Source organism: Impatiens glandulifera, unplaced genomic scaffold, assembly GCF_907164915.1.
Source record: "Impatiens glandulifera unplaced genomic scaffold, dImpGla2.1, whole genome shotgun sequence".
Taxonomy (NCBI): domain Eukaryota; kingdom Viridiplantae; phylum Streptophyta; class Magnoliopsida; order Ericales; family Balsaminaceae; genus Impatiens; species Impatiens glandulifera.
Genome location: NW_025919457.1, coordinates 113,205 through 140,680, shown reverse-complemented (window position 1 = coordinate 140,680; position 27,476 = coordinate 113,205). Strand labels below are relative to the sequence as shown.

The window sequence follows — 27,476 nt, the reverse complement described above, 5'->3', positions numbered from 1 at the left end:
AATTCCATTATATGGTAGTTTTATCCGTTTTAACATCATTTGATTCAAATGATAGGTTAAAATTCTAATCCGACAAATCGAATTGTCGTATCTCGACTAGTTTGTTTGTCGTTTACCCGGTTTTTATTTTTATTTTTATTTTTTCCTCGAGTATCATAAATTCATAATGAAATAAGACACAAATTTGAAAGTTTGAATTTTCAAATTGTGTAACAATGAATGAGAGTATATGTATTCCACAATAAATTAGAGTCGGTAACTGTAATATAAGTCGGTTGCACATCCGTTAGAGATATTATTTTTTTATTACCTATATATTCCTATCTTCTTAATACAATAAATATCCGTTACTATTATTATTTCTTTATATAAATAAAATAATAATAAGTACGGAAATTCACGCATTCTGCATTTATTTAGTTATTCTAAGCCACCGTCTTGTCTGGCCAAGAAAATATAAATAATAATAATAATAATAAATAAATAATAAATAATAAATATTAAATATTACTGCTGGCTTTTGCAGGTATCCTTGTCTCCTCCACACTTTCGCTACTCTCTCTCTTCTCCTCTCCTTTTTTCCTTGATTCCTTCTCTCTCTCTAAAAACTTCAATTCTTCTTTGTATAAATTCAAGCCATCCTCTTATTGATTGCCTTCGCTCGTTCGAGTTTCTCATCCTCTTCTAGGAGATTCATTCATTCAAGAGCTCTTTTGTGAGGTAACTAACCTAATCTCTCTCTCTTGTTTGATGTTGTTTTGAGAATTTTGCTTTTGTTTCGTTGATTATGCTTCGTTTGATGTTCATGATGTGGAAATTATGATGATATGTGTAGATCTGAATGAATAATGTTCGAATTAGAGTGTTTTTATGTTGATCTGGTGAGAAATTGCGTTTTTAGATGATGTATGTTGTTTTGATTGACGGTTATTTAGTGAATTCATGCTTTTCTCGCTTTAGATCTACCGGAAATGAGATTGTAATCTGATTGTTTTCTGTAGATCTGAAGTTTGTTTTACGATTTGATCGAGGTTGAGGTTGAGGTTGTGTTCAACTGTTTCTTCTACTGGTAGAATTAGGTTTGAATTTGTAGATCTGTTTGAGTTTTAGTTTTCTTGTAAGAAATCTTCTAGTTGAGAGTTGGTTTGATATATATATATATATATATATAATATGACTTTTGTTATATTCGAATCATCATGATCATTAGATTAAGCAGTGTTTTGAACAAGATCAGATCTGTTCGAAGAAGATGAATCAATATGCAGTTCAACTGAACAACTGTACTAGCTATGAGGAGATTAAGAGTTCTTTCTCCGGTTCCGTTTCAATCATATCTGACCGCCGCGTTGAAAGGGAAAGCGTTTTCTGCCCTAAGCCACGCCGTTTCCCTCTTGCGAATTCGGCCGTCAATGATCCGATCAGACCACTGAAATGGTATCAAAGGTAATAACTAAGATGATTTCCTCTTCTTCTTTAACTATTTCATTCAATTATTAATGTTTGATTCTTTGAATTCACAGCAGTAATCAAGTTGAACCATGTGAATCAAGAGTAGGAATAGATCTGTTGGACATCATCCTCCCCAACTCCTCCAAGGTGTGTAAAATCATTTTCATTTTCATGTTCAAGTTCAAGTTCAAATCTTTATCTATATGTTCAATCCATTCATGTCTGGTTATGGTTTTTACAGGCCGGGGTTGGTGTTGGTGTTGGAGATCAATTGTACAGTCAGTTAGGTTCGTCGCCCCCATTTTTTTGTGGGTCGCCGCCGAGCAGAGTATCTAACCCATTAATCCAGGATGTAAGATTCAGGGACGAGATGTTCACCCCAATCTCGCCACCAACTCAAGTTGGTGGGTCGTCGTCGCCGAGGAAAGGAGGGTGCATGATGATAACGAATTTTGGTAACAATCCAACTGTGAGAGTAGAAGGGTTTGACTGTCTCGATAGGGATCGCCAACGCAATTGTAGCATCCCTACCCTGGCTTAGAACCCTAAAACCAGAACCATCAGGACCAGAAAGAAGAAAATAGTAAATACAATAGTAGATTAAAGGAGGAAGAAGAAGAGGGTTTGTGTATAGTTGTGAAAAAGGGTTTGTTATTGTAAATGGATTAATCAATAGTAGATTAGTAGTAAAATCAAATCAAATGAAAATCAATAAAATTGTCAATGTTGAGACTTGTAATTATGAGATAGAAAATATTTGGTCTTTTTTTTGCAATATATATTTTCAAATTCCATTTTGGGTTCTTACTTTTTGATGAAAGAAAATGATGTTTAAAGATATAATAATCATACAAAGTTGTGACATCACAATTTGCTTAATATAAATTAAATATTGAATTATTAAAAGTAGAAAAAAATGGGGGAAAATGGAGAAACTAATAAGCCGTGAAATAAGACTACTAAAAAGAGATGACCACCGACTAGAGAGAAAGTGATGGAAGCAGTGCAGTATTTCTTAAGGCTTGTATGATTGAGTTTATTTTATCTTATAAATAATTGAATTATATGACTACATTATTAAAATATAATTTGAAAATCATTGTAATCTTATCAAACAAGTTCTTTGAATATTTTTTTTATAATACACTACACATTTAAAAAAATTATAATAATAAAGTGTTTTTGGAAAGTTTTGATTCAATAAATTTTCTTTTGAATTAAAGAGAATTAATATTTAAAATAATAAAAAGTAAAATATAAAGAAAAGAAAATTGATAAGAAATGACTTTATTATTATAATAATATTTTATATGATTTTGTAAATATAAATTATTCACTTTATTTCTGTAATATTACATAAATTTGTAAAATTAAAATAAAGTGCTTTGGAATTACATGAATCTAGTGAAGAGTCATTAATAACGTTTCAGATTTGTCTCTGTTGCTTTTCAAAGGTTGGGCAGCTTGGCCCTTCGATGTCTCGATCTTTGAGCCTATAAGCCTAATTAAACAGTAAAATTCTATCCGGTCCGGTCCGGTCTGGTCCAGTCCAAAAGTCTCATTAAGCGGTCCATTGTCATGCTTCCACGTCCCACGTGACAGACTAGCTTCACTAGACCGGTTTCATCATCAATATATGTAGCTATAGCTGACGAACTAGAACAATTCCCAGTAAAATACATGCATTAAATCCGGTCCAACTTCCAACTAATAAAAATAAATGATAAAACCCCCCCCCAAAGAAAAAACCCAAAACCTTTACACTTGGTGAAAGGGTTTGAATTGCATGTCTTTATAAGTAAAGAAACAGTCTTTCTTACCATTTCATATTAAAAAAGAAAAACCCATTTTAAGGTTTTGAGTGAGTTCCAAGATAGTTATGAAGAAACAAAGAAAGGCTGTCATGGGAAAAAGGAAAGCGGCCGTGAAGAAATCGCCGCCGGCAAAAGAAGCGGTGGTGGTGGTGGATGATGCGGCGGTGGCGAAGGAGAAAGCTGAGGAGGAATTGGTTGAAATGGAGATGGTCAAGAAGAGAGGAATGGTGGTGGCGGCCATGGAAATGGAAATGGATGAAAGGTTGTGTTTATGGAGGGGTAATGTGGATGAACAAATGTCAATGAGTAATAATACCAATTGGTATCATCATCATCAAGAACAAGAAGGATCATATGACCTTGTTTGGGATTATGATGTTTGGGGGCCATCATTTAGTAGTTAATTTTAATTATGTGACTTTATGTTTTAGTAATATGGAGAAAAGAATGGGTTCAACTTTGAACTTCTCTTATGTTTCTTTTGTAAGCTAGAATATGGAGAAAAATCAAAACTTTTAACTATTTCTAGTAACTTTTATCGAATGAAAATTTCAAAGAATCATCTTTTCCGATTGTTTGTTCTTATTTTTATCACTTAAATTTGAGTTGATTTAGATTTATTATTTATTTAAATTAAATTTATCATTATAAATATTTTATCTAATACTCAACCTTAGTGTGGATTGTAAAGATGGATCGTATGTTGTTCATTGTCTCGAGATTTTGTTAGAATCAAATAAGGCAAAATAATCTAATCTAAAATTATTTTTCTTATTTGAAATAAGAGTTTTCTCGTAGAGGGACACTTGAATAACTATCTTTTCATAATTTATACTAGTTTTTCCCTATTTTATTATCATATACATGTAATATCCATTATGATTATGTAAAACTTATTTCTCGAGACTTCAAAGGATGTATTTTAAAATGAATGATGTGAATTTTAAATTTTAAATTTTGAATTCCAAATCCATATATATTTCAAAATATAAAGTAGATTAATAAAAATATTGAGAAGGTTGATAGATTTATACTACTAAATGTGAGTTTGGAGTTACTTAAGAATGTTAGCTTACTTCTCTTATCTAGAGTCAAAAGATGCAACTTTTTTCGTCAAGAGAATTGTTGTGCCCTTGGAATGGACGACTTCTTGGCTTAATGTCTTAGTTCATTCTCTCAAAATACCATTTTGACGGAAATGCCAAAGCTCGATGCCGAGAGAATCTTCCGAAAACAGGGGATATCATACCATTTTGATTAGTTATTTTGTATTTTTTTAATAAAGTTACTTTAATAGTTTGCATGTTGAATAATATACCTAGTGAGTTGGTTTAGATGAATCAAATGCTATATTGCTACAAGATCAACAATTTCATAAATTTTGGCTAATATAATTTAATATATAAATTCTCAATTATTTAATATAATTTATAAATTAATTTCATATATTTATATATAACTAGTTATTTCAAACAATAATATAGTTGTTTGCAAGAATCATCTCAAAGCTTTTGTTTTAATTTGAATTATGCATTTTCTTTTCTACTATCAAATTTCAGATTCAATCCATATTAAAAAGTGACATGTTTACATAAATTAGATTAAATACCTATTCATCAAATGCATAGAAAAACGGTGAGGAATTCAATTTTTTTTTCTAATGAGAGATTATATATATGTTCCTTCCATTATTATTATTATTATTATTATTATTTTCTTACATTTCCAATGGCATTGGATTGGAAATGAAGACAATTGAGTTGTGGGTCTCAATTAGAATGGAAATGCTATGATTTTGTATTGAAAATTGTACCATTAGAATTTAAAAAATGTTATTTTTCCCACTAGAACGCCCAAACGCCAACGACGTTGGACGGACCACCAACGGAAGGACCCAACACGCATGAAACGACATGGCAACATTATTCATCGCGATGCCGGGGAGATAAGATCAAAGACCCATCTTTGATTTTCCATTTTTGGAACTTCCTCCTCAGTCAACATTTTTAGTTGATTCAAAAGTTGAAATGATCACCTTACTTCAGTGATCATTTCTCCTACTTATATAGGGGTGATTTGTCTATATATCTCCAAGTTGACTCAAGAACAGCCAAAACGTCATTAATACTTTTAGATAATTCAGTCCACTTGAAACTTCCACCGACTCAGGGATGTTATAAATACATCCCCTAAGTTATTCCGAAACCAATAGATAACTTGTCAAGCCTTGAATATAAAGTTTTCAAAAATCCGTCATTGAAGCTCAAAGTTTCTGATTTTTTGAAAATTTCGTATAAGGTCTTAAAATTTGGATCTGAGCATCCCAAAAGTTTTCCTAAGGATCAAAGAGTGTTCTTCAATCATCGATAAGGTTCCAATCACCCTTTAATTCATATTTACAGTTTAAATTTGAAAGTTTTATTTTTCAAATTGCGTAAGCTTGTATGTTTGTTGTTTATGGTATTTTATGGTTGGAAATCCATCCTTGGATAATTATGAACTTTTTGGATAAGTTACAAACAATCAATTAAGCTAAAACAGAAAAAACTCAAATTTGATTTTTTAAAACCAAAAAATCGTATTTACTGTTATTGGGCTAATTCTCTTGAATTACAACCCAAAACACATTCCAACATGATTGTAATCATGTTGGATAACTGTTTGTATCATGTTTGATCCATTTCAATCATGTTTGATCAAAATCAAAATTTTTAAAAATAATTAAAATTTTAAGTTTTGATTTGGTTAAAAAAAACGAACTGTTAGTATTCTTGTTTTAGTATCAATCAATTATATAAAATATAAAGAAGCTATTTGATAGCTTATTTCTTCTCAAATCAGTTTTAAAATCGAAATTTTAATCACAAACTGTTTTAAACGATTATCCGTGTGTTATGTGGTAATATGATTTTTTTATAGTTTAAAAGATGATATGAATAATTGTGTAAAAGATGACTATGATAATAATTTAGAAGAAGATGATGATGTTGAAGATGATTTAGAGGTTTCCAAACCTTCGCGATATTAGGAATAATGAAGAACCACATTAATATGCTAAGTTTTATTTTTTATAAGATGTTAAATATTTCGAATGAACCTTTTGTTAAAATAATCAAGGATTTAAAAAACATCAACATTATTAAAGTTACCTCATCTCAAAAATGTTGGACAATAGACACATATATCATTTAACATGTTGCTGAAATTATTGAAGGAAAAAACATTATCGGAAAATGTCCATCTCCAAAATTTATATTACGAGTCTAAAAAGTTTCTTAGAGATATTAATTTTTCTTATAAAAAAGTAGATTGTAATAATAGTGGTATGTTATATCAGAGAAAGACCTTTAAAATATACAATATTATAAAATATGTGGATTTTCTAGATGGAAAAATGCAAGTATGAAAAATCTCTTTAAAAAGTCAATGAAAAAAGATCTTGATTAATGTTTTATGTTATTTTTCACCAACACTAACTTTTCAAAAAACTACTCGTTCTATAAGATGACAAGGATTCAAGGTTTTATGTTATTTTCCACCAACACCAAGGTTTCATGGTTATATTTATGTTCAAAACTACTCATTCTATAAGATGACATAAGAATATGAGAGTTGATAATCAATTTTTTTTTGTAGACATCCAACTGAATTTGTTACTTGAAAATTTTATACAAGATGATATAGATTTTTTTCTTAGAGCATCATAACCTGAGATTTGCAAGGTTATTCTGTACAATTTATCACCAATCGTATGTATGAACCGTTTAATTTCATTTTTCAATGTTAATTTTTTGTCCTGAGACTCTTGATGCAACGTCTCAAAATTTTACATTCGTCCCGTTTTTTATTCTTTTTTATGATATTTGATTTATGTTATAAATTAATATAAACTTTCTTATTATAAAATAAGATGCGTGAAATTAGACAAGAAAATTCTTTCATTTCTAATTTAGATTTGACATAAAAAGTATTTAGCCTCAAAATCATAGAAATGTGATTGAGACGAGAACATAGCGTTAAATTCAAAATTTAGAGGTGATTAATCGAAGAAAACCCTTAGCCAAGAAAACGCTTATATAAGAGATGCAGGAAAAAAAAGTAACAAATAGTCATAAACAAATACAAAGTGATCTAAAAGAAATTCAAGAAAAGTTAATAAAGAAAAGGGTTAATTCTAAAAGAAATTCAAGAAAAGTTAATAAAGAAAAGGGTTAATTGAGAAAATGATACAATTACTATACTTCGGTAATTCATCTCCGATGCAAGGCCTACACCAGTCGTCCAATACCACCTACACCATCGCCTAAATTATGTTTGAATATATTAACTGGAGCAACATAAAATTTACAATGTTAATTAATGATATATTTTTTTGGAATATATATATATATATATATATATTCTATTATATATAATCTATTAATATTTGAATATATAACCTTATTTAATTTAAATGTCAGTTTCAGAATTTTAAAAAAAACTTAATTTTTAATAAACATAAAATATATAATATTTTTTAATAAACAACTAATAGCGACGGTATTTATTGTGGCCTTTATTAATCCGCAATAAATATATATAAACGTTACTGATTAATACCGATGTATTTACTATGACAGTTACTACTGACTTAATCCGTCGTATTTATTTCGGATTTATTTATCAATAACAGTACGAGACGATATTGATTAATAAAGACCGAAATAAATACAGACGGGTTTGAAATAACGTCAGTATTAATTTTCTGTGGCATTTATGGGTGATCTGTCTCGTCTTCTGTCATCGAAATAGAGTAGAGTTATTTTTGTGATATGTGTGCGTTTTTTTTATAATCTACCCTACTTTCTTTTAGTATTATCTGATAATGTATCATTTAATTACTGATCTACTTGTATCAGATAGAAATACCCTAAAAATAGTTAACCCATCAAAAAAATTTAAAAAAAATAAAGTTGTAAACTTCTGATGATCTCATTTTTTTAGCAGATAAAAGAAGTGTGAAATTTTGGATTGGTAAAGAGTTCTAATTTGATACAAAATTATATTTTTTGGGGGGAATTTGTTAGAATGTGTAATATATATAGGGTTTTGGTTTACACTTTCACACTTGGCACAACTCAGAGTCATACTGACCGAATTTTCAGACGGTAGAACATCATTTTTTACTAGTGATTGCGAAATAATAACTACTTTGTATGAGCTAGGTTTTTGTTCATTATATTGTTATCTTGTCTTAAATCAGGACATGGCATTATTTTGTTTTATTGTGAAAATCTTCAAATACTATATTATTTTCTTCAAATAGTGTGCCATTCCTTCAGGTTCATCATACATGATTCTTACAAAGAAGACAGTCGTCATTGTCAACACATGTTGTATGTATTTTTCGATGAAGAAATTCTTATATCTTTAATTATACATTGTCGACCATTTATGAAATATGTTTTGGAGTGAGCAATTTCAATTGGATATTTGTTTTGTTTGTTACATCTCTTTCTCTCCTTCGTTTGGTATGACTCCTTTTGTATCTCGATGCTTCCTCAACTATTTTTTTTTTTGATGAAATAACCTTCTAAAATGTAGAACATTAAACTTCTTAACGGTTAAGAAATATTAAGACAAGTAAGATATGAAAAACACATTGTTGATGAAAATTAGATTATTAAAAGAAAAGTAAAAAAAAATACGAAAAAAGAGTTAACTTAGGGAGACTAAAAACATATACAAAACCTTATTATCAAAATATGACCAAAGTGTAGATTACATAGTTGAATAAAAGAATGGCCAAAATATAAAGTGGAAGACACCAAGCTTGAAAGTGATATTGATGCATGTTAAAAGAAAAAGGAAAATCATCTTCAATTTGAGAGGTTATAAGAACTTTGATTGATTTGAAGCTTAGTATTTGTTCTTGTCTTGACATTTGATTTGAGTGATGAAGGACCCAATATCCTCATAATTGATTCAATGATCTAGATATTTTTATTTGATATTTAGTTGTAGATCTTGTTTGATTTTGAATTGTTTTTAATATCATCAAATCATTCAATATATCAATTAAATTTGAGAAGGTCTTATAGTGAGTTATGGTTCAATGCTTCTTCTTCTTCATTTACTCACCCTGATTTTTTATTTTCTAAGAAGTCAATATTTCATAAACTTTAATATTAATGAATTATTGTAAGAAAACAAAACAAAATAAAAAAGTTTAAATGATTTTATGAATTGCAACTTGAACAAATTAAAGTAGAACAATGATAACAATAACAAACAAACATACATTGAACTTCACTTAAAATGGTAAATACAAAAACACTTAGAATAGAGTACAAATCATCATCAAACTAATGACAATGATTCAAATAACAGAAGGAGAATACATATGGGTAATTGATTGGGACGAGTTTTATCGAAAACATAATAATTCTCGTTGGTAGCTAGTGCATATAAATTTATTTGTAACCGTCGGGCTTGGCTGCAATGAAGGAGATGCACTGGACTTGACGCTTGTTGTCGAATCCAATGATACGGACGAATGCGGATGGGTAAGCCTTCTTGGCCTCGGCCAACTCCTTCAAAACTTGACTCGAGTCAGTGCACCCGAACATGGGTAGCTTCCACATTGTCCAATATCTTCCATCATAGTATCCTGGGGAACTGTTGTATTCTCTGTGAACGAATCCATTCAATTCCTAACAAACATAAACATTTTCATCAATTATTAACCACTAGCAACTAACGACCAAAACTTTGATTATATAATCTTATCATTCAATTTATTAACCAAAACATTTCAATATTCTTTCTTTTCTTTCTTAATGCCTTACACAGAGTTTAATGAGTCGTACTAGTTTCCTTGATTCATTTTACCAATAAAACACATTATTTCAAATTAACACCGATCAAGATTAAAATATCCAAATTTATTCAAAGAAATCAATTATTAACAATTCATTATATTTCATTTTTTACTTTTTTTTTATTATACTAAACTGTTTTTACCATAATTTTATGATTTTGTCAAAAGAAATATAGGGTGAAATATTATAACCTCCAATTGGAATTCAAGGCAAGGAACCCAATTGTTGCGAAGAAGGTAATCCACTTCCTTGGCCAATTGTTCTTCGGTCAGAGGTGGCAAGTACGATAATGTCTCGAATTTCTTCAACCCAGTTGTTGGCCACACCTGAATATTAAAAATAAAAGATTACATACATGAGTATGATTAATTAATTAAACGATGACCAAAGAGTTTAAATTTAAGACGTTTTTTAAGTGAGAATTGAACTCGTTATATTATATGTACCTGAATGCACTGCACTCTTCCTCCGTTGGTGGAGATGGAGGTGAAATCGTTCTCGGACTTCTTGATGGCTGGGAAAGCGGCCGAGGATTTCAAGCCATTGAAGGGTGCGACACGGTTAATGGTGGTAACTGCCGCGGCAGTTGAGACCATAGAAGTAGAAGCAGCCATGTTTTTTTTTTCTCTTCTAGACTTGATTTGTTTTGGTTTGTTGAGAGAAATGAGATGACTGGTGAGGATTTTATAATAAGGGAGGTGAAAGTCTTATGTGATATTTCTTTCTATTTCATTGGTGTACAATTGCCTTATGGGTTATGGGACATTTTAGACCTTATGATGATAGGGGGCTTATCGGTAAGGATACCTCTTCAGAAAATAAAATTTAGTTTTCAATTCAAGCTCGAACTCGATTCAATATTTTATTAGCTCCAATTTGAACGAGTTTATAATTTTTTAATTCGAAAACTTGAATTATTTATCTATAAACTTGGATGGACTCGAAAGCTTAAATAAAATTACATTTAAAACTCGAACTCGAATTCAAACTAAATTTTATTTTCAAAATAAAAATTTCAAACTTTCATACATATTAAATACTCAAAACATGATAGTTTAAAATTAAAATATAAAACTATCATAATTATTCAAAATTCCAAAACATTATATATAAAAAAATTCATTTTTTTTGTCGCCAAATTTCCTTATGCAAATACAGAGTGATTTAAAAAAAACTAGGAAGATTCCCGTGCGATGCACATGAATAATAATATATTGTTACAACGTCCTGCGTTCATCAAATTTGGTGTTGATTTTAAAATATAAAGTGTTATTAGCCTAGTTGGTTAAAGAATTTTACTTGTTTTTTTAGGATGCGAGTTCGAAACATATCTATAGCATTTTTAATTTTATTTTTAACCGTTTTAAGTTTATGGGCGGGTCAACCTAGAATCCGACCCAAGTATCCATTTACTCTCAAATATATATCCAAATTAACCACAACTCTCGGCCCGGAAATCCGATTAGTTAAAAATGTCCCGCATTCATCAAATTTGGTGTTGAATTAAAAATATAAAGTGTTATTAGTTTAGTTGGTTAAATAATTGTATTTGTTTTGTTAAGCTGCGAGTTTGAAACATATCTATAACATTTTAATTTTAGTTTTAACCGTTTTAAGTTTATGGGGGGTCAACCTAGAATTCGACTCAAGTATCCATTTACTCTCACATATATATCCAAATTAACCACAACTCTCGACTCGATAATCCAGACACTTTCAAAATTAAGCATCATTATATATATATATATATATATATATATATATATTAGTTAGTTAAAAATGTCCCGCATTCATCAAATTTGGTGTTGATTTTTAAAATATAAAGTGTTATTAGCCTAGTTGGTTAAAGAGTTGTATTTGTTTTGTTAGGTTGCGAGTTCGAAATATACCTATAGCATTTTTAATTTTATTTTTAACCGTTTTATGTTTATGGGCGGGTCAACCCAGAATCCGACCCAAGTACTCATTTAATCTTACATATATATCCAAATTAACCACAACTCTCGACCCAGCAATTTGAACACTTTCAAATAAAAATGTTCCGCGTTCATCAAATTTGGTATTGAATTTAAAATATAAAATGTTATTAGCCTAGTTGGTTAAAGAGTCTACTTGTTTTATTTTGTTAGGTTGTGAGTTCGAAACATTCCTATAACATTTTTAATTTTATTTTTAACCGATTCAAGTTTATAGGCGGGTCAACCCAGAATCCGACCCAAATATTCATTTACTTTTACATATATATCCAAATTAGTCACAATTATCGATCTAGCAATCTAAATACTTTCAAAATTAAGTATCATTATATATATATATATTAATTAATTGAACTTGTTTAAATGAACAAAAATTAATCAAGCTACGATACTTAGGTAATTCAACTCCGATGCAAGGCCTAGTGGTCCTGTACCACCTACTCCATTGCCTAAATTATGTTTGAATATCTTAAAACTGACCATTACCATATATGTAGAACTATCATGAAAACTGGAGAATATATAACTTACAATATTAATTAATGATTTTATTGGAATATATATATTATATATAAAAATAAAATAATGCTTAAATTTAGATTCTCGAGTTGAAGCATGAGTTAATTTGGATATTTATGTAAGTAAAATTAGATATGGCTGTATAGGTCAAATCGTGGGTTGGTTTGAATAAGAAAAAACGAATAAAATTTTTTATATTCTTTCACTCATTTAATTTTCTAACTATTAAATTAAATATATAATAAATTTTATAAATAAATTTAAATTATATTATAATAATATAATTACATTATACTAAAATAATAATGTCTATTATATATTTTAAAAATACAAATACATTTATTTTTTTTTATTCTTCATCTTATTTAATTCTCTAACTAATAAATTAAATATGTAATAATATTAATAATACAAGAATTAATAAATTTTATAAATAAAATTTTAATTATATTATAGTTAATTAATAAATATTTATTATATGTTTAAAATTATTTATCTCATTTATTTCTCTAACTAAAATATTAAATATATAATAACATTAACAATGTAAGAATTAATAAATTTTAATAATATAATTTTATTTATATTATATTAAAATAATAAAATATATAATAATATTAACAACATAATAATTAATAAATTTTATAAATAAAATTTTATTTATATTTTATTAAAATAATAATTATTATATATTTTAAACATACAAATATATTTAAAACTTTTTGTATTCCTTCTCTTATTTAATTCTCTAACTAATAAATTAAATATATAATAATATTAAAATAAAATAATTAATAAATTTTATAAATAAAAATTTTAACTATATTATATTAAAATAATAATAATAATAATTATTATATATTTTAAACATATAAATACATTTAAAACATTTTGTATTCCTTCTCTTATTTAATTCTCTAACTAATAAATTAAATATATAATAATATTAAATTACAAGAATTAATAAATTTTATAAATAAAATTTTAATTATATTATATTAAAATAATAAATATTTATTATATATTTTTTAATAAACATTAAAATATATATTTTTTAATAAACAATTAATAATGACCGTATTTATTGTGGCGTTTATTAATTCACAATAAATATAGCTGGTTACCGTTACTAACTAATCCGTCTATATTTATTCCGGATTTTTTTTTATCAATAATAGTAAATACATACAATATTTAAATAAATATTGGCTGAAATAAATATCTATATGTATAATGATGCTAAATTTTTAAAGTGTCCGGATTGCCGGGTAGAGAGCTGTGGTTAATTTGGATACTTGGGTCGGATTGTGGGTTTGACCCGTTTTTAAATTTAAAACGGTTAAAAATAAAATTAAAAATGCTAGAGGTATGTTTTGAACTTGCAACCTAACAAAAACAAGTACAACTCTTTAACCAACTAAGCTACAAAGACTTTATATTTTAAATTCAACATCAAATTTGATAAACGCAGGACGTTTTAATATTAATATAAGTTTAACTTTTTAACTAACTAATCTATATATATATATATATATAATGATGCTTAGTTTTTAAAGTGTCCGGATTGTCGGGTCGAAAGATGTGGTTAATTTGGATACTTGGGTCGGACTGTGGGTTGACCCATTCATAAACTTAAAACGGTTAAAAATAAAATTAAAAATGTTATCCGTAATTTTTTTCACTGTTTTTTATATTATTACTCGTGCATTTCGTGCAAATCCACGGGTTAAATGCTAGTTTTACTAGTGATATATGTTACAAAATAATAATTACAATTGTATGAGCTAGGTTTTTGTTCATTATATTGTTATCTTGTCTTAAATCAGGACATGGCATTATTTTGTTTTATTGTGAAAATCTTGAAATACTATATTATTTACTTCAAATAGTGTGCCATTCCTCAGGTTATCATACATGAATCTTACAAAGAAGACAGTCGTCATTGTCAACACATGTATGTATTTTTTCCATGAAGAAATTCTTATATCTTTAATTATACATTGTCCATTTATATATGAAATATGTTTTGAAGTGAGCAATTTCAATTTGATGTTTAATTTTTTGTTTGTTAAGTCTCTTTCAGTCCTTCGTTTGGAATGATTCCTTCTTGCATCTCGATGCTTCCTCAGCTATTTATTTTCTTTGATGAAATAACCTTCTAAAAGTAGAAAATAAAACTTATGATTTTAACCAGTATCGGTTAAGAAATATTAAGACAAGTAAGTTATGAAAAACACAATAAATTACCTAACAAATGAGTAGGTATTGTGAAAAGTGATGACAAGTTTCCGTGTTAAAATATTTTATCTCAATTTATATTGCGGGCGAAAATTAGATTATTAAAAAAAAGTTAAAAAATACAAAAAGAGAATTAACTTAGTGTGGCTAAAGAAATATACAAAATCTTAATATCAAAATATGACAAAAGTGTAGATCGCATAGTTGAGTAAAATAAATGGCCAATAAGGAAAATATATTAAAAGTGGAAGGCACCAATCTTAAAATTGACATTGATGCATGTTAAAAGAAAATTCAACTTCAATTTGAGTGGTTATAAAAACTTTTGATTGATTTGAAGTTCTTAGTATTTTTTCTTGTCTTTGACATTTGATTTGAGTGATATGAAGGACCCAATATCCTCATTATTGATTCAATTATCTATATATTATTATTTGATATTTACTTGTAGAGCTTGTTTGATTTTGAATTGTTATTTTATATCATCAAATCACTCAATATATCAATTAAAATGCAAAAATACATCTACTTTATTTTTAAAAAAATTAAATACAATAGTATATTATACTAATTCAAGCAATTAAAAACTGTATTTACTATTTACCTTCGAATTTTTCTAAGAAGTCGTAAACTTTGCTTATAGTGAATTATTGTAAGAATACAATAAAATAAAAGTTTAAATGATTTGTGAATTGCAACTTGAACAATTTAAAGTAAAACAATGATAACAATAACAAACATACATTCAAATTCACTAAAAATGGTAAATACAAAATCACGTAGAATAGAGTACAAATCATCATCAAACTAATGACAATGATTCAAATAACAGAAGGAGAATACATATTGGTAATTGGTTGGGACGAGTCTTATCGAAAACATAATAATTCTCGTTTGTAGCTAGTGCATATAAATTTATTTGTAACCGTCGGGCTTGGCTGCAATGAAGGAGATGCACTGGACTTGACGCTTGTTGTCGAATCCAATGATACGCACGAATGCGGATGGGTAAGCCTTCTTGGCCTCGGCCAACTCCTTCAAAACTTGACTCGAGTCAGTGCACCCGAACATGGGTAGCTTCCACATTGTCCAATATCTTCCATCATAGTACCCTGGAGAGCTGTTGTATTCTCTGTGGACGAATCCATTCAACTCCTAACAAACATAAACATTCTCGTCAGACCCCAACTTTGTTTATATGATCTATTTCAAATGCTCACGCCTTACATAGAGTTTAATGTACTAGTTTCATTAATTCATTTTACCAATAGAATTTCACTTAGCAAGATTAAAATATCCAAATTTATTCAAACAAATCTATTATGAATAACCCCTTAGATTCATTATATTCTTTTTTTACATTTTTTATTATACTAAACTGTTTTTACCATAGTTTTATGATTTTGTCAAAAGAAATATAGGGTGAAATATTATAACCTCCAATTGGAATTCAAGGCAAGGAACCCAATTGTTGCGAAGAAGGTAATCCACTTCCTTGGCCAATTGTTCTTCGGTCAGAGGTGGCAAGTACGATAATGTCTCGAATTTCTTCAACCCAGTTGTTGGCCACACCTGAATATTAAAAATAAAATATTACATACATGAGTATGATTAATTAATTAAATGATGACCCAAATAATTTAAATTTAAGACGTTTTTAAGTGAGAATTGAAGTCGTTATATTATATGTACCTGAATGCACTGCACTCTTCCTCCGTTGGTAGAGATGGAGGTGAAATCGTTCTCGGACTTCTTGATGGCTGGGAAAGCGGCCGAGGATTTCAAGCCATTGAAGGGTGCGACACGGTTAATGGTGGTAACTGCCGCGGCAGTTGAGACCATAGAAGTAGAAGCAGCCATGTTTTTTTTTTTCTCTTCTAGACTTGATTTGTTTTGGTTTGTTGAGAGAAATGAGATGACTGGTGAGGATTTTATAACAAGGGAGGTGAAAGTCTTATGTGATATTTCTTTCTATTTCATTGGTGTACAATTGCCTTATGGGTTATGGGACATTTTAGACCTTATGATGATAGGGGCTTATCGGTAAGAATACCTCTTCAGAAAATAAAATTTAGTTTTCAATTCGAGCTTGGACTCGATTCAATATTTTATTAGATTGAGAGTATAATTTTTTAATTCGAAAACTTGAATTATTTATCTACAAACTTGGACGGACTCGAATGCTTGAACTAAAATTAAATTTTCAAGCTCGAACTCGAATTCAAACTAAATTTTATATAGGATAATGCTTAGTTAATTTGGATCTTTGCGTGAGTAAAAATGAATATGCCCGTATGGGTCAAATCGTGGGGGTCGTTTTTATTAGCATTTTAGACCTTTACTTTTATATATTTTATTTTTAATCTCTTTGTTGGCTTATATATAAGTCTTTCATTATTTTTTATTTCCATATCATTTATCAATAATACAACCCTAATTTCTCATTTCTCTAACATGGTATCAGAGCCACCATTCATTTATAAGGCTTGATTTGTTGGGATCAAGGGTTTTGCAACGATTCTTATGCTTCTACACCGAAGGATTAATCTGTTACGGTATGTCTCTTGTTTTGCTTCCGCACTAATTGATTGCAGCTCCCAGGGTTTGTTTGTTGGCTAGTGAATTGGGGATTTTGTTTGTTTGGTTCCTTTGTCACTTGGATCTCGTTTGCTTGTTCGTTATGGCTGTTCGTAAAGACGATTCTCTTCAGTCTATTAGTGTACAGTTGGATGGGAAAAATTATTCGTATTGGAGCTATGTGATGAAAATTTTTTTATAGGGAAAATTGATGTGGGGTTATGTTACGGGTACGAAAATGCCACCTACCAATAAGGCTGCAAAGACTTATGCAACAATGCTCGATGTTTGGGAGGCCGATAACTCGAAGATTATCACGTGGATAAACAATTCTGTCACACATTCGATAGGGGTTCAGTTGGCAAAGTACGATACATCCAAGCACGTTTGGGACCATCTTGCTCGTCTTTATACACAGTCTAATTTTGCCCGATAATTTCAGTTGGAAACGGACATTCGTGCACTCAAGCAGAATGATTTGTGTATCCAAGATTTTTATTCTGCCATGTCTGGTTTGTGGCATCAGTTGGCTCTTACCGAGTCTGAGGAGTTACAGGTATTGGCACCTTACATCACACATCGAGAGCCACAACGCTTAGTTCAATTTTTGGTTGCTCTTCGATCTGATTTTGAGACTTTGCGTGGATCAATCTTGCATCGGAACCCTTTGCCTTCAGTTGATTTGGTTTTCCATGAGTTGATAGCTGAGGAGATACGAATCAAGACTCAACCTGACAAAGAGCATAACCCAACATCTACTTCATTCGTTCTTGCAACTCCACATAATCCCTCTAGTAATCATCCAAATCGATTGAACTCACGAGTGACTATGGATGAATGTGCTTTCTGTAAGAAGAAGGGTCACTGGAAATGCCAATGTCCTTTGTTAATCAATAAAGGTAAACAATCGCACCAACAACAAAAATCGCAACCACAACAACAATCACAAAGACGCCCTCCACAATCATCATCTCATTTTCCCCATGGAAACCTACAAGTCAAGCATTCCAAGCTAGTAGTGTATTGACTCCACCTCCTATAGATCCATCGATGATTGAGCAGTTCCAAAGGTTTCTCTCTTCGAAACCTCATGCCATGTCAGCGTCTTCTCATGTCGGTTTGTCTTCTTCCAATACATCTACTCCCTCAGGTATATATTCTTCTAATTGGGTTCTAGACTCTAGGGCCTCTCATCATATGTCTCCTGAATTGTCTTCTTTTAATTCTTTGTCACCAAACTCGTCTATCTCGGTTGCAACAGCCAATGGTACTCATATGTCATTAGTAGGAGTCAGTTATATTAATACACACAATTTAACTCTTTCAGATGTCTATTATATTCCAAGTCTTACCATAAATTTTGTCTCGGTTAGTCAATTGTGTGACTTGAGATATTCAGTCTTCTTTTCTAATTCAACTTGTTATGTGCATGATCTACATTTTCAGAAGTTGATTGGGACAGGCCATAGGAGAGAAGTATTATATGTGTTGGATGAACTTGAAGTACCAAAAATAGCTACTAATGCTGCTTCTACTGTGGATTTGACATCTTTTCATTTGAGTCGCTCTTCTTCTACCTTTTATTTATGGCATTCTCTTTTAGGACATATTTTTGGATCACGTTTAAATATTTTGGCTTCTACTGGAGTTTTAGGTGATTTGAAAACTGATGATGTTTCTGATTGTAGTGGTTGTAAACTTACTAAGTTTTCGGCTTTGCCTTTTAAAACAAGTTTATCTTCATCGTTTTCTCCATTTGATCTAATTCATTCTGATGTGTGGGGACCTTCTCCTTTACCTACAAAAGGGAGTTCCCGCTATTATGTTTCGTTTATTGATGATTGTATTCGTTATACTTGGATTTTTCTTATGAAACGTCATTCTGAATTTTTAGGTATATTTCATACTTTTAGAACTCTTGTCAAAACTCAGTATTCGTTTACCATTAAATGCTTTCGTTGTGATTTGAGTGGGGAATACACCTCTAATGATTTATCTAGGTTACTTGCTTTTGACAAAAGTCTTCATCAGAGTTTTTGTTCAGACACCCCTCAACAAAATGGCGTTATAGAAAGAAAACATCGACATATTGTTGAAACAACTCGCTCTCTCTTATTGTCTGCCAATGTTCCTAGTGTCTTTTGGGGTGAAGCCATCCTCACTGCTGTACATCTTATTAATATGATTCCAACATCTCACAACTCAGGTTTGTCACCGTTTGGAAGTTTCAAGGATATGCTCCTACTTATTCCTCATTACGTGTCTTTGGTTCCGCTTGTTTTGTATTACGTCCACACGTTGAGCGTAGCAAATTGACTTCACGATCCGTAATGTGTGTTTTCTTGGGGTACGGGATAGGACAAAAAGGTTATAGTTGTTTTGATCCCGTCAGTCAAAAATTATATGTCTCCCGTCATGTTTCGTTTCTTGAGCATATTCCATATTTTTTCATTCCTATAAGTTCTCATGATATGACTCACCTAGACTTTGTTAGTATTGATCCTTTTACGGTTGATGATGAGGTGACACCTCTTACTACAGATTCTAGTACTACAAAGGTGACACCTCCTACTACAGACTCTAGTACTACAGTTCCTGACACATATCTTCCTCCCTCCACGGTCTCTCAATCTCCTCCTGATTATGTGGATCTTCCACCTCGTCAGTCAACCCGTATACGTAAGTCAACCAAACTTCCTGATTTTTCTTATTCATGTTACTCTACATCTTTTGCTTCCTTTTTAGCATCTATTCATTGTTTGTATGAATCATTGTCCGATTGAGAGGCTGTTATTGATCATCTTTGGCAGTTTGTTATGGCTAAGGAACTTGCAACACTACATCAAACACATACTTGAGATTTGTTTTTTCTTTACCATCAGGAAAACGACTTATTGGTTCTCGATGGGTATACAAAATCAAAACCAAGTCTGATGGGTCTATTGAGAGATATAAAGCTCGAGTCATTGCGAGGGGTTTTTCTCAAGAATATGGCATGGATTACGAGGAAACTTTTGCCCAGTTACGAAAATGACAACAGTTCGCACTCTTATTGTCGTTGCTTCCGTTCGTGGGTGGAATATAACTCAAATGGATGTCAAGAATGCTTTCCTCAATGGAGATCTTCAAGAAGAGGTTTTTATGGTTCCTCCACCTGGTTTCCCTCACAAACCTGGTGAAGTTTGTAAGCTCTGGAAAGCTCTGGGCTTAAACAAGCACCACGCGCTTGGTTTGAGAAATTCTCTATTGTGATCACTTCAATAGGATTTCATCGTAGTCATCATGATTCAACATTGTTCATCAAGTGTATAGATCGAGGCTGTATTCTTTTATCTTTATACGTTGATGATATGATTATTACAGGCGATGTTATTGACGGGATTGGGCTCTTGAAATCTGAGTTGGCTCGTTGTTTTGCGATGAAAGATTTGGGGATGCTACGTTATTTCCTTGGGAATGCGGTTGCTTCATCTCCAAAAGGGTATATTTTATCTTAGTCAAAAAATATATGTGATATATTTGATCGTGATCGTCTTACTGATAATAAGGTTGTGGATACTCCAATTGAAACCAATGCTCGGTATTCCCTAACCGATGGCTCACCTTTGCCAGATCCATCCTTGTATCGTACTATTGTTGGTAACTTGGTTTACCTCACCATCATCCGTCCTAATTTTGCTCATGATGTACACATTGTTAGTCAGCTTGTTATTGTGCCTACTACAGTTCATTAGAGTGATGTTCTTCGTATTCTCTGGTATCTTCGGGGAACTCAGTTTCAGAGCCTTCTCCTTTCTACCTCTTCTTCATTGGATCTTCTAGCGTTCTCTGATGCTGATTGGGCTGGTGATCCCTCCGATCGCAAGTCCACCACAGGGTTTTGTATCTTTCTTGGTGATTCTTTGATTTCATGGAAGAGCAAGAAGCAAGATGTGATTTCTAGATCTTCCACGGAAGCTGAGTATCGTACTATGGCCTTTACGACCTGTGAGACTGTTTGGTTACGATGGTTACTTGCCAACATGGGAGTCTTTCTTCATGAGCCTACTCCGTTGTTCTGTGATAATAAGAGTGCCATCCAGATTGCTCGTAATTCGGTGTTCATGAGAGGACGAAACACATTGAGATTGATTGTCATGTTGTTCGACATCACTTTGCAATCGGTACTATGACATTGCCATTTGTTTCTTCCTCTGTGCAGATCGCCGACTTGTTCACCAAAGCTCTATTCTCTTCTCATTTTCGTTTTTTTGTTACCAAACTCTTAATGCTTATTGTTGCTGCATCATGAGTTTGACGGAGGGATATTAGCATTTTAAATCTTTACTTTTATATATTTCATTGTTTTCTATTTCCATATCATTTATCAATAATAATTTCTAATTTCTCTTTTCTTTATTCTCTAACAGTTTTGAATAAGAAAAAACTGATAAAACTTTTTATATTCTTTCACCCATTTAATTTTTTAACTAATAAATTAAATATATAATAAATTTATAAAATTTATAAATATAATATAATTTAAATTATATTATATTATAATAAAATAATAAATATTTATTATATTTTTACAAATACAGATACATTATTTAAATAATTAATAATATAAAATTAAATAGATGTAACTTAAATTAAATATACAAACGATGCAAAAATTAATAAATTTTAAAAATAAAAATTGAATTTAATTGTATTAAAATAATAAATACTTATTATATATTTAAAAAAAATAAAAATACATATATTTAAATAATTAATAATATTAGAAGTGTAATATATATATATATATATATATATATATATATATATATATATATTAAAAAAGAATTTAATTAATTAAATATATAATAATCTTAACAATACAATACAAGAATTAATAAATTTTATAAATAAAAATATAATTAAATTATATTAAAATAATAATATTTATTATATATTTTAAAAATACAAATACATTTAAAAAAATTTGTATTCTTTATCTTATTTAATTCTCTAACCAATAAATTAAATATATAATAACATTAAAAATATAAGAATTAATAAATTTTATAAATAAAATTTCAATTATATTATATTAAATTAATAAATATTTATTATATATTTAAAATTACTTATCTCATTTAATTCTCTAACTAAAATATTAAATATATAATAACATTAACAATGTAAAAATTAAAAAAAAAATTAATAAAATAATTTTAATTATATTATATTAAAATAATTAAATATATAATAATATTAACAATACAAGAATTAATAAATTTTATAAATAATAATTTAATTATATTATATTAAAATAATAATTATTATTATATATTTTAAACATTCAAATATATTTAAAACCTTTTGTATTCCTTCTCTTAATAAACATACAAATACATTTAAAACCTTTAGTATTCTTTCTCTTATTTAATTCTCTAACTAATAAATTAAATATATAATAATATTAAAATATAAGAATTAATAAATTTATAAATAAAATTTTAATTATATTAAAATAATAATTATTATTATTATATATTTTAATCATAAAGTATATTTAAAACATTTTGTATTCCTTTTCTAACTAATAAATTAAATATATAAGAATATTAAAATATAAAAATTAATAAATTTTCTAAATAAAATTTTAATTATATTATATTAAAATAATAAATATTTATTATATATCTTTTAATAAACATTGAAATAGATTTTTTTTAATAAATAACTAATAGCTACCGTATTTATTGCGGCCTTTATTAATTAACAAAAAAAAATATAGTTGTTACCCTTTTGGATTTATTTATCAATAACAGTAAATACAGACAATATGGATTAATAAAAGCCGAAATAAATACATACTATTTTGAAATAAGTATATTATGTAGAACATCATTTTTTTTATTAGTTATATATGTTGCAAAATAATAACTACTATTTTATGAGCTATTTTTTGTTCATTATATTGTTATCTTGTCTTAAATCAGGACATGGCATTATTTTGTTTTATTTTGAAAATCTTCAAATACTATATTATTTACTTCAAATAGTGTGCCATTCATCAGGTTCATCATACATGAATCTTACAAAGAAGACAGTCGTCATTGTCAACACATGTATGTATGTATTTTCTCCATGAAGAAATTCTATATCTTTAATTATACATTGTCCATTTATATATGAAATATGTTTTGGAATGAGCAATTTCAATTTGATGTTTTTTTTGTTTGTTAAGTCTCTTTTAGTCCTTCATTTGGAATGATTCCTTCTTGCATCTCGATACTTCCTCAGTTATTTATTTTCATTGATGAAATAACCTTCTATAAAGTAGAAAATAAAACTTATGATTTTAAAGTAACAGTTAAGAAATATTAAGACAAATAAGTTATGAATAATAGAATTCATTATCTAACAAATGAGTAGGTATTGTGCAAAGTGATGACAAGTTTCCGTGTTAAAATATTTTATCTCGATTTACATTGTTGATGAAAATTAGATTATTAAAAGAAAAATAAAAAAAATACAAAAAAAAAAAAGAGTTAACTTAGTGATACTAAAAACATATACAAAACCTTGTTATCAAAATATGACCAAAGTGTAGATTACATAGTTGAGTAAAATAAATGGCCAAAATGAAAATATATTAAAAGTGGAAGACACCAATCTTAAAATTGACATTGATGCATGTTAAAAGAAAAGAAAATTCATCTTCAATTTGAGTGGTTATAAGAACTTTGATTGATTTGAACTTCTTAGTATTTGTTCTTGTCTTGACATTTGATTTGAGTGATGAAGGACCCAATATCCTCATAATTGATTCAATGATCTATATATTATTATTTGATATAATTACTTGTAGAGCTTATTTGATTTTGAATTGTTATTTTATATCATCAAATCACTCAATATATTACAACAAGATACTATACAAGCAATTAAAAATTCACAAGCCTATTTTCTCCCGCATCGAACAAAGTCTTATAGTGAGTTATAGTTTAACGCTTCTTCTTCGTTTACTCACCCCCATTTTTAATTTGTTAAAATTTGTTCACGAGTTTTTAGCGTTTAAATAAGGTGTCATGATCACTGTGTTTATTATTTACCTTCGAATTTTTCTAAGAAGTCTATTTCGTAAACTTGGCTGATAGTGAATTATTGTAAGAACACAAAATAAAATAAATGTTTAAATGAGTTTGTGAATTGCAACTTAAACAAATTAAAATAGAACAATGGTAACAATAACAAACAAACATACATTAAAATCCACTTAAAATGTTAAATACAAAAACACGTAGAATAGAGTACAAATCATTAACAAACTAATGAAAATGATTCAAATAACAGAAGGAGAATACATATTGGTAATTGGTTGGGAAGAGTTTTATCGAAAACAGAATAATCCTCGATGGTAGCTAGTGTATATAAATTTATTTGTAACCGTCGGGCTTGGCTGCAATGAATGAGATGCACTGGACTTGACGCTTGTTGTCGAATCCAATGATACGGACGAATGCGGATGGGTAAGCCTTCTTGGCCTCGGCCAACTCCTTCAAAACTTGACTCGAGTCAGTGCACCCGAACATGGGTAGCTTCCACATTGTCCAATATCTTCCATCATAGTACCCTGGAGAGCTGTTGTATTCTCTGTGGACGAATCCATTCAACTCCTAACCAACATAAACATTCTCGTGTGAGACCACTAGCGACTAACTACCCAAACTTTGTTTATATGATCTATTATTTAATTTATTAACTAAAATATTCTAATATTTACGTCTTAGATGATAGAGTTTAATGTGTTGTACTAGTTTCATTAATTCATTTTACCAATAAAATTTAACTGATCAAGATTAAAATATCCAAATTTATTCAAACAAATCTATTATGAATAACCCCTTAGATTCATTATATTCTTTTTTTACATTTTTTATTATACTAGACTGTTTTTACCATAATTTTATGATTTTGTCAAAAGAAATATAGGGTGAAATATTATAACCTCCAATTGGAATTCAAGGCAAGGAACCCAATTGTTGCGAAGAAGGTAATCCACTTCCTTGGCCAATTGTTCTTCGGTCAGAGGTGGCAAGTACGATAATGTCTCGAATTTCTTCAACCCAGTTGTTGGCCACACCTGAATATTAAAAATAAAAGATTACATACATGAGTATGATTAATTAATTAAACGATGACCAAAGAGTTTAAATTTAAGACGTTTTTTAAGTGAGAATTGAACTCGTTATATTATATGTACCTGAATGCACTGCACTCTTCCTCCGTTGGTGGAGATGGAGGTGAAATCGTTCTCGGACTTCTTGATGGCTGGGAAAGCGGCCGAGGATTTCAAGCCATTGAAGGGTGCGACACGGTTAATGGTGGTAACTGCCGCGGCAGTTGAGACCATAGAAGTAGAAGCAGCCATGTTTTTTTTCTTTGCTAGACTTGATTTGTTTTGGTTTGTTGAGAGAAATGAGATGACTGGTGAGGATTTTATAACAAGGGAGGTGAAAGTCTTATGTGATATTTCTTTCTATTTCATTGGTGTACAATTGCCTTATGGGTTATGGGACATTTTAGACCTTATGAATATAAGGGGCTTATCGGTAAGGATACCTCTTCGGACAATATTGATTAATTATACAATGTCCATTTATGAAATATGTTTTGGAGTGAGCAAATTCAATTTGATGTTTTTGTTTGTTTGTTAAGTCTCTTTCAGTCCTTCGTTTGGAATGATTCCTTCTTGCATCTCAATGCTTCCTCAGCTATTTATTTTCTTTGATGAAATAACCTTCTAAAAAGTAGAAAATAAAACCTATGATTTTAACCAGTAACGGTTAAGAAAACAATTCATTACCTAACAAATAAGTAGGTATTGTGAGAAGTGATGACAAGTTTCCGTGTTCAAATATTCTATCTCAATTTACATTGTTGGTGAAAATTAGATTATTAAAAGAAAAGTAAAAATATATGAAAAGAGAGTTAACTTAGTGTGGCTAAAAAAAATATACAAAATCTTAATATCAAAATATGGCAAAAGTGTAGATTGCATAGTTGAGTAAAATAAATGGCCAAAAGTAAAATATATTAAAAGTGGAAAACACCCATCTCAAAAAATGGCATTGATGTATGTTAAAAGAAAAGAAAATTCATCTTCACTTTGAGTGGTTATAGAACTTTAATTTGTCAAATGTAATTTCATTCCTAACCTTGAATAGAGTTTGTGTAGAGTATATATATACATGAACATTTTATAACCTAATGAGCCGTATCTCCGACCCATTTAATCATATATAATAATAGAATGTCAACTAATATAACAAAGTCTAACACCCCTCCTCAAGTTGGAGCATGCAAATCACAAATGCCCAACTTGGATCTAAAATGATTGAATAATTGTTTCCAAGAGACTTAGTGAGAATATCAGTCAATTGAGAAGTCGTGGGAACATGGGAAGCAACAATAGTCCCATCCTGGATATGATCCCGTAAGAAATGTAAATCCACTTCAATGTGTTTGCTACGCTAATGAAACATTGGATTCTGAGTCATATGAAGAGTTGATTGGCTGTCTGAGTACACATGCATACCCGATTGAGGTACTCCAAGGAACACCATGACCCATTTGTTGGGTTTTTTGTTTTCCTTAGTCCATGAGAAAAAGCCCAGCAAATAGGACCATCTTGGGCCCCCACTTAATTCACTTATTTGGGAGCAAGATAAAAAGGGGAGAAGGCTTCTTTAGCAAAAAATAAGAGCAAGAGAAAGAGAGAGAAAAATCAAGAAAGAAAAAGAGGGAAAAACTTCAAGTTCCAGCAGTCTTAGTGTTTTGATGATCATCAGAGTTTGCATCATTGGATCGTCCTTATTTTTGGACAGCAGCTTCACAACTTCTGGGCCAACATTTTGGACAGTGGAGATCTGATTCTGAAGTTTGCAGGTCGGGGTTTCATTGCCGGAACAGTAGCATTTATTTTTGGTGATATTCTTCCTTTCTTGTTCTTTGATTATTTTTATATCCTTGATGTGCATGTTTCCAAGGGTGTTATGAATTTGTAT

At 29.7% G+C, this 27,476-nt stretch overlaps 5 protein-coding genes across 9 annotated transcripts; 2 read left to right on the top strand and 3 right to left on the bottom strand.

Annotated features, from left to right (window-relative positions):
- Window positions 1-531: 531 nt before the first annotated feature.
- On the top strand, window positions 532-2,184 carry LOC124917985. 5 transcript variants are annotated; one of them, XM_047458247.1, is made up of 4 exons: window positions 532-720; window positions 1,238-1,446; window positions 1,524-1,599; window positions 1,694-2,184. In XM_047458247.1, exons 2-4 carry the CDS (start codon window positions 1,253-1,255, stop codon window positions 1,991-1,993), a joined length of 570 nt encoding a protein of 189 aa, XP_047314203.1. In that variant the 5' UTR covers window positions 532-720; window positions 1,238-1,252; the 3' UTR covers window positions 1,994-2,184. The 5 variants fall into 5 exon arrangements, with proteins under 5 accessions (XP_047314203.1, XP_047314206.1, XP_047314207.1 ...); XM_047458250.1 differs by having other exon boundaries at window positions 1,220-1,446; XM_047458251.1 differs by having other exon boundaries at window positions 1,211-1,446; window positions 1,527-1,599.
- A 7,341-nt stretch (window positions 2,185-9,525) lies between these two features.
- LOC124917971 (ribulose bisphosphate carboxylase small subunit, chloroplastic-like) lies at window positions 9,526-10,789 on the bottom strand. The gene is made up of 3 exons (XM_047458235.1): window positions 10,573-10,789; window positions 10,318-10,452; window positions 9,526-9,958 (listed from the first exon to the last, which is right to left on the bottom strand). Exons 1-3 carry the CDS (start codon window positions 10,738-10,740, stop codon window positions 9,719-9,721), a joined length of 543 nt encoding a protein of 180 aa, XP_047314191.1. The 5' UTR covers window positions 10,741-10,789; the 3' UTR covers window positions 9,526-9,718.
- Window positions 10,790-15,584: 4,795 nt separating this feature from the next.
- On the bottom strand, window positions 15,585-16,776 carry LOC124917986 (ribulose bisphosphate carboxylase small subunit, chloroplastic-like). The gene is made up of 3 exons (XM_047458252.1): window positions 16,552-16,776; window positions 16,297-16,431; window positions 15,585-16,014 (listed from the first exon to the last, which is right to left on the bottom strand). Exons 1-3 carry the CDS (start codon window positions 16,717-16,719, stop codon window positions 15,775-15,777), a joined length of 543 nt encoding a protein of 180 aa, XP_047314208.1. The 5' UTR covers window positions 16,720-16,776; the 3' UTR covers window positions 15,585-15,774.
- A 3,690-nt stretch (window positions 16,777-20,466) lies between these two features.
- Window positions 20,467-21,727, top strand: LOC124917977 (uncharacterized mitochondrial protein AtMg00810-like). Its single transcript, XM_047458240.1, has 5 exons — window positions 20,467-20,665; window positions 20,800-20,897; window positions 20,985-21,131; window positions 21,213-21,533; window positions 21,638-21,727. Exons 1-5 carry the CDS (start codon window positions 20,467-20,469, stop codon window positions 21,725-21,727), a joined length of 855 nt encoding a protein of 284 aa, XP_047314196.1.
- Window positions 21,728-24,651: 2,924 nt separating this feature from the next.
- On the bottom strand, window positions 24,652-25,891 carry LOC124917981 (ribulose bisphosphate carboxylase small subunit, chloroplastic-like). The gene is made up of 3 exons (XM_047458244.1): window positions 25,673-25,891; window positions 25,418-25,552; window positions 24,652-25,085 (listed from the first exon to the last, which is right to left on the bottom strand). The coding sequence occupies exons 1-3, from the start codon at window positions 25,838-25,840 to the stop codon at window positions 24,846-24,848; spliced, it is 543 nt and encodes a 180-aa protein (XP_047314200.1). The 5' UTR covers window positions 25,841-25,891; the 3' UTR covers window positions 24,652-24,845.
- Between the last annotated feature and the right edge of the window lie 1,585 nt (window positions 25,892-27,476).

Coding starts and splice junctions, on each gene's coding strand:
- LOC124917985 (XM_047458247.1), top strand. CDS start 1,253: ATGAATCAATATGCAGTTCAACTGAACAACTGTACTAGCTATGAGGAG. Junction 1,447..1,523: donor CCACTGAAATGGTATCAAAG/GTAATAACTAAG, acceptor TTGAATTCACAG/CAGTAATCAAGTTGAACCAT. Junction 1,600..1,693: donor TCCTCCCCAACTCCTCCAAG/GTGTGTAAAATC, acceptor TGGTTTTTACAG/GCCGGGGTTGGTGTTGGTGT.
- LOC124917971 (XM_047458235.1), bottom strand. CDS start 10,740: ATGGCTGCTTCTACTTCTATGGTCTCAACTGCCGCGGCAGTTACCACC. Junction 10,453..10,572: donor GAAGAGTGCAGTGCATTCAG/GTACATATAATA, acceptor TTTAATATTCAG/GTGTGGCCAACAACTGGGTT. Junction 9,959..10,317: donor GCCTTGAATTCCAATTGGAG/GTTATAATATTT, acceptor TATGTTTGTTAG/GAATTGAATGGATTCGTTCA.
- LOC124917986 (XM_047458252.1), bottom strand. CDS start 16,719: ATGGCTGCTTCTACTTCTATGGTCTCAACTGCCGCGGCAGTTACCACC. Junction 16,432..16,551: donor GAAGAGTGCAGTGCATTCAG/GTACATATAATA, acceptor TTTAATATTCAG/GTGTGGCCAACAACTGGGTT. Junction 16,015..16,296: donor GCCTTGAATTCCAATTGGAG/GTTATAATATTT, acceptor TATGTTTGTTAG/GAGTTGAATGGATTCGTCCA.
- LOC124917977 (XM_047458240.1), top strand. CDS start 20,467: ATGACAACAGTTCGCACTCTTATTGTCGTTGCTTCCGTTCGTGGGTGG. Junction 20,898..20,984: donor GTTATTTCCTTGGGAATGCG/GTTGCTTCATCT, acceptor ACTGATAATAAG/GTTGTGGATACTCCAATTGA. Junction 21,132..21,212: donor TTGCTCATGATGTACACATT/GTTAGTCAGCTT, acceptor CGGGGAACTCAG/TTTCAGAGCCTTCTCCTTTC.
- LOC124917981 (XM_047458244.1), bottom strand. CDS start 25,840: ATGGCTGCTTCTACTTCTATGGTCTCAACTGCCGCGGCAGTTACCACC. Junction 25,553..25,672: donor GAAGAGTGCAGTGCATTCAG/GTACATATAATA, acceptor TTTAATATTCAG/GTGTGGCCAACAACTGGGTT. Junction 25,086..25,417: donor GCCTTGAATTCCAATTGGAG/GTTATAATATTT, acceptor TATGTTGGTTAG/GAGTTGAATGGATTCGTCCA.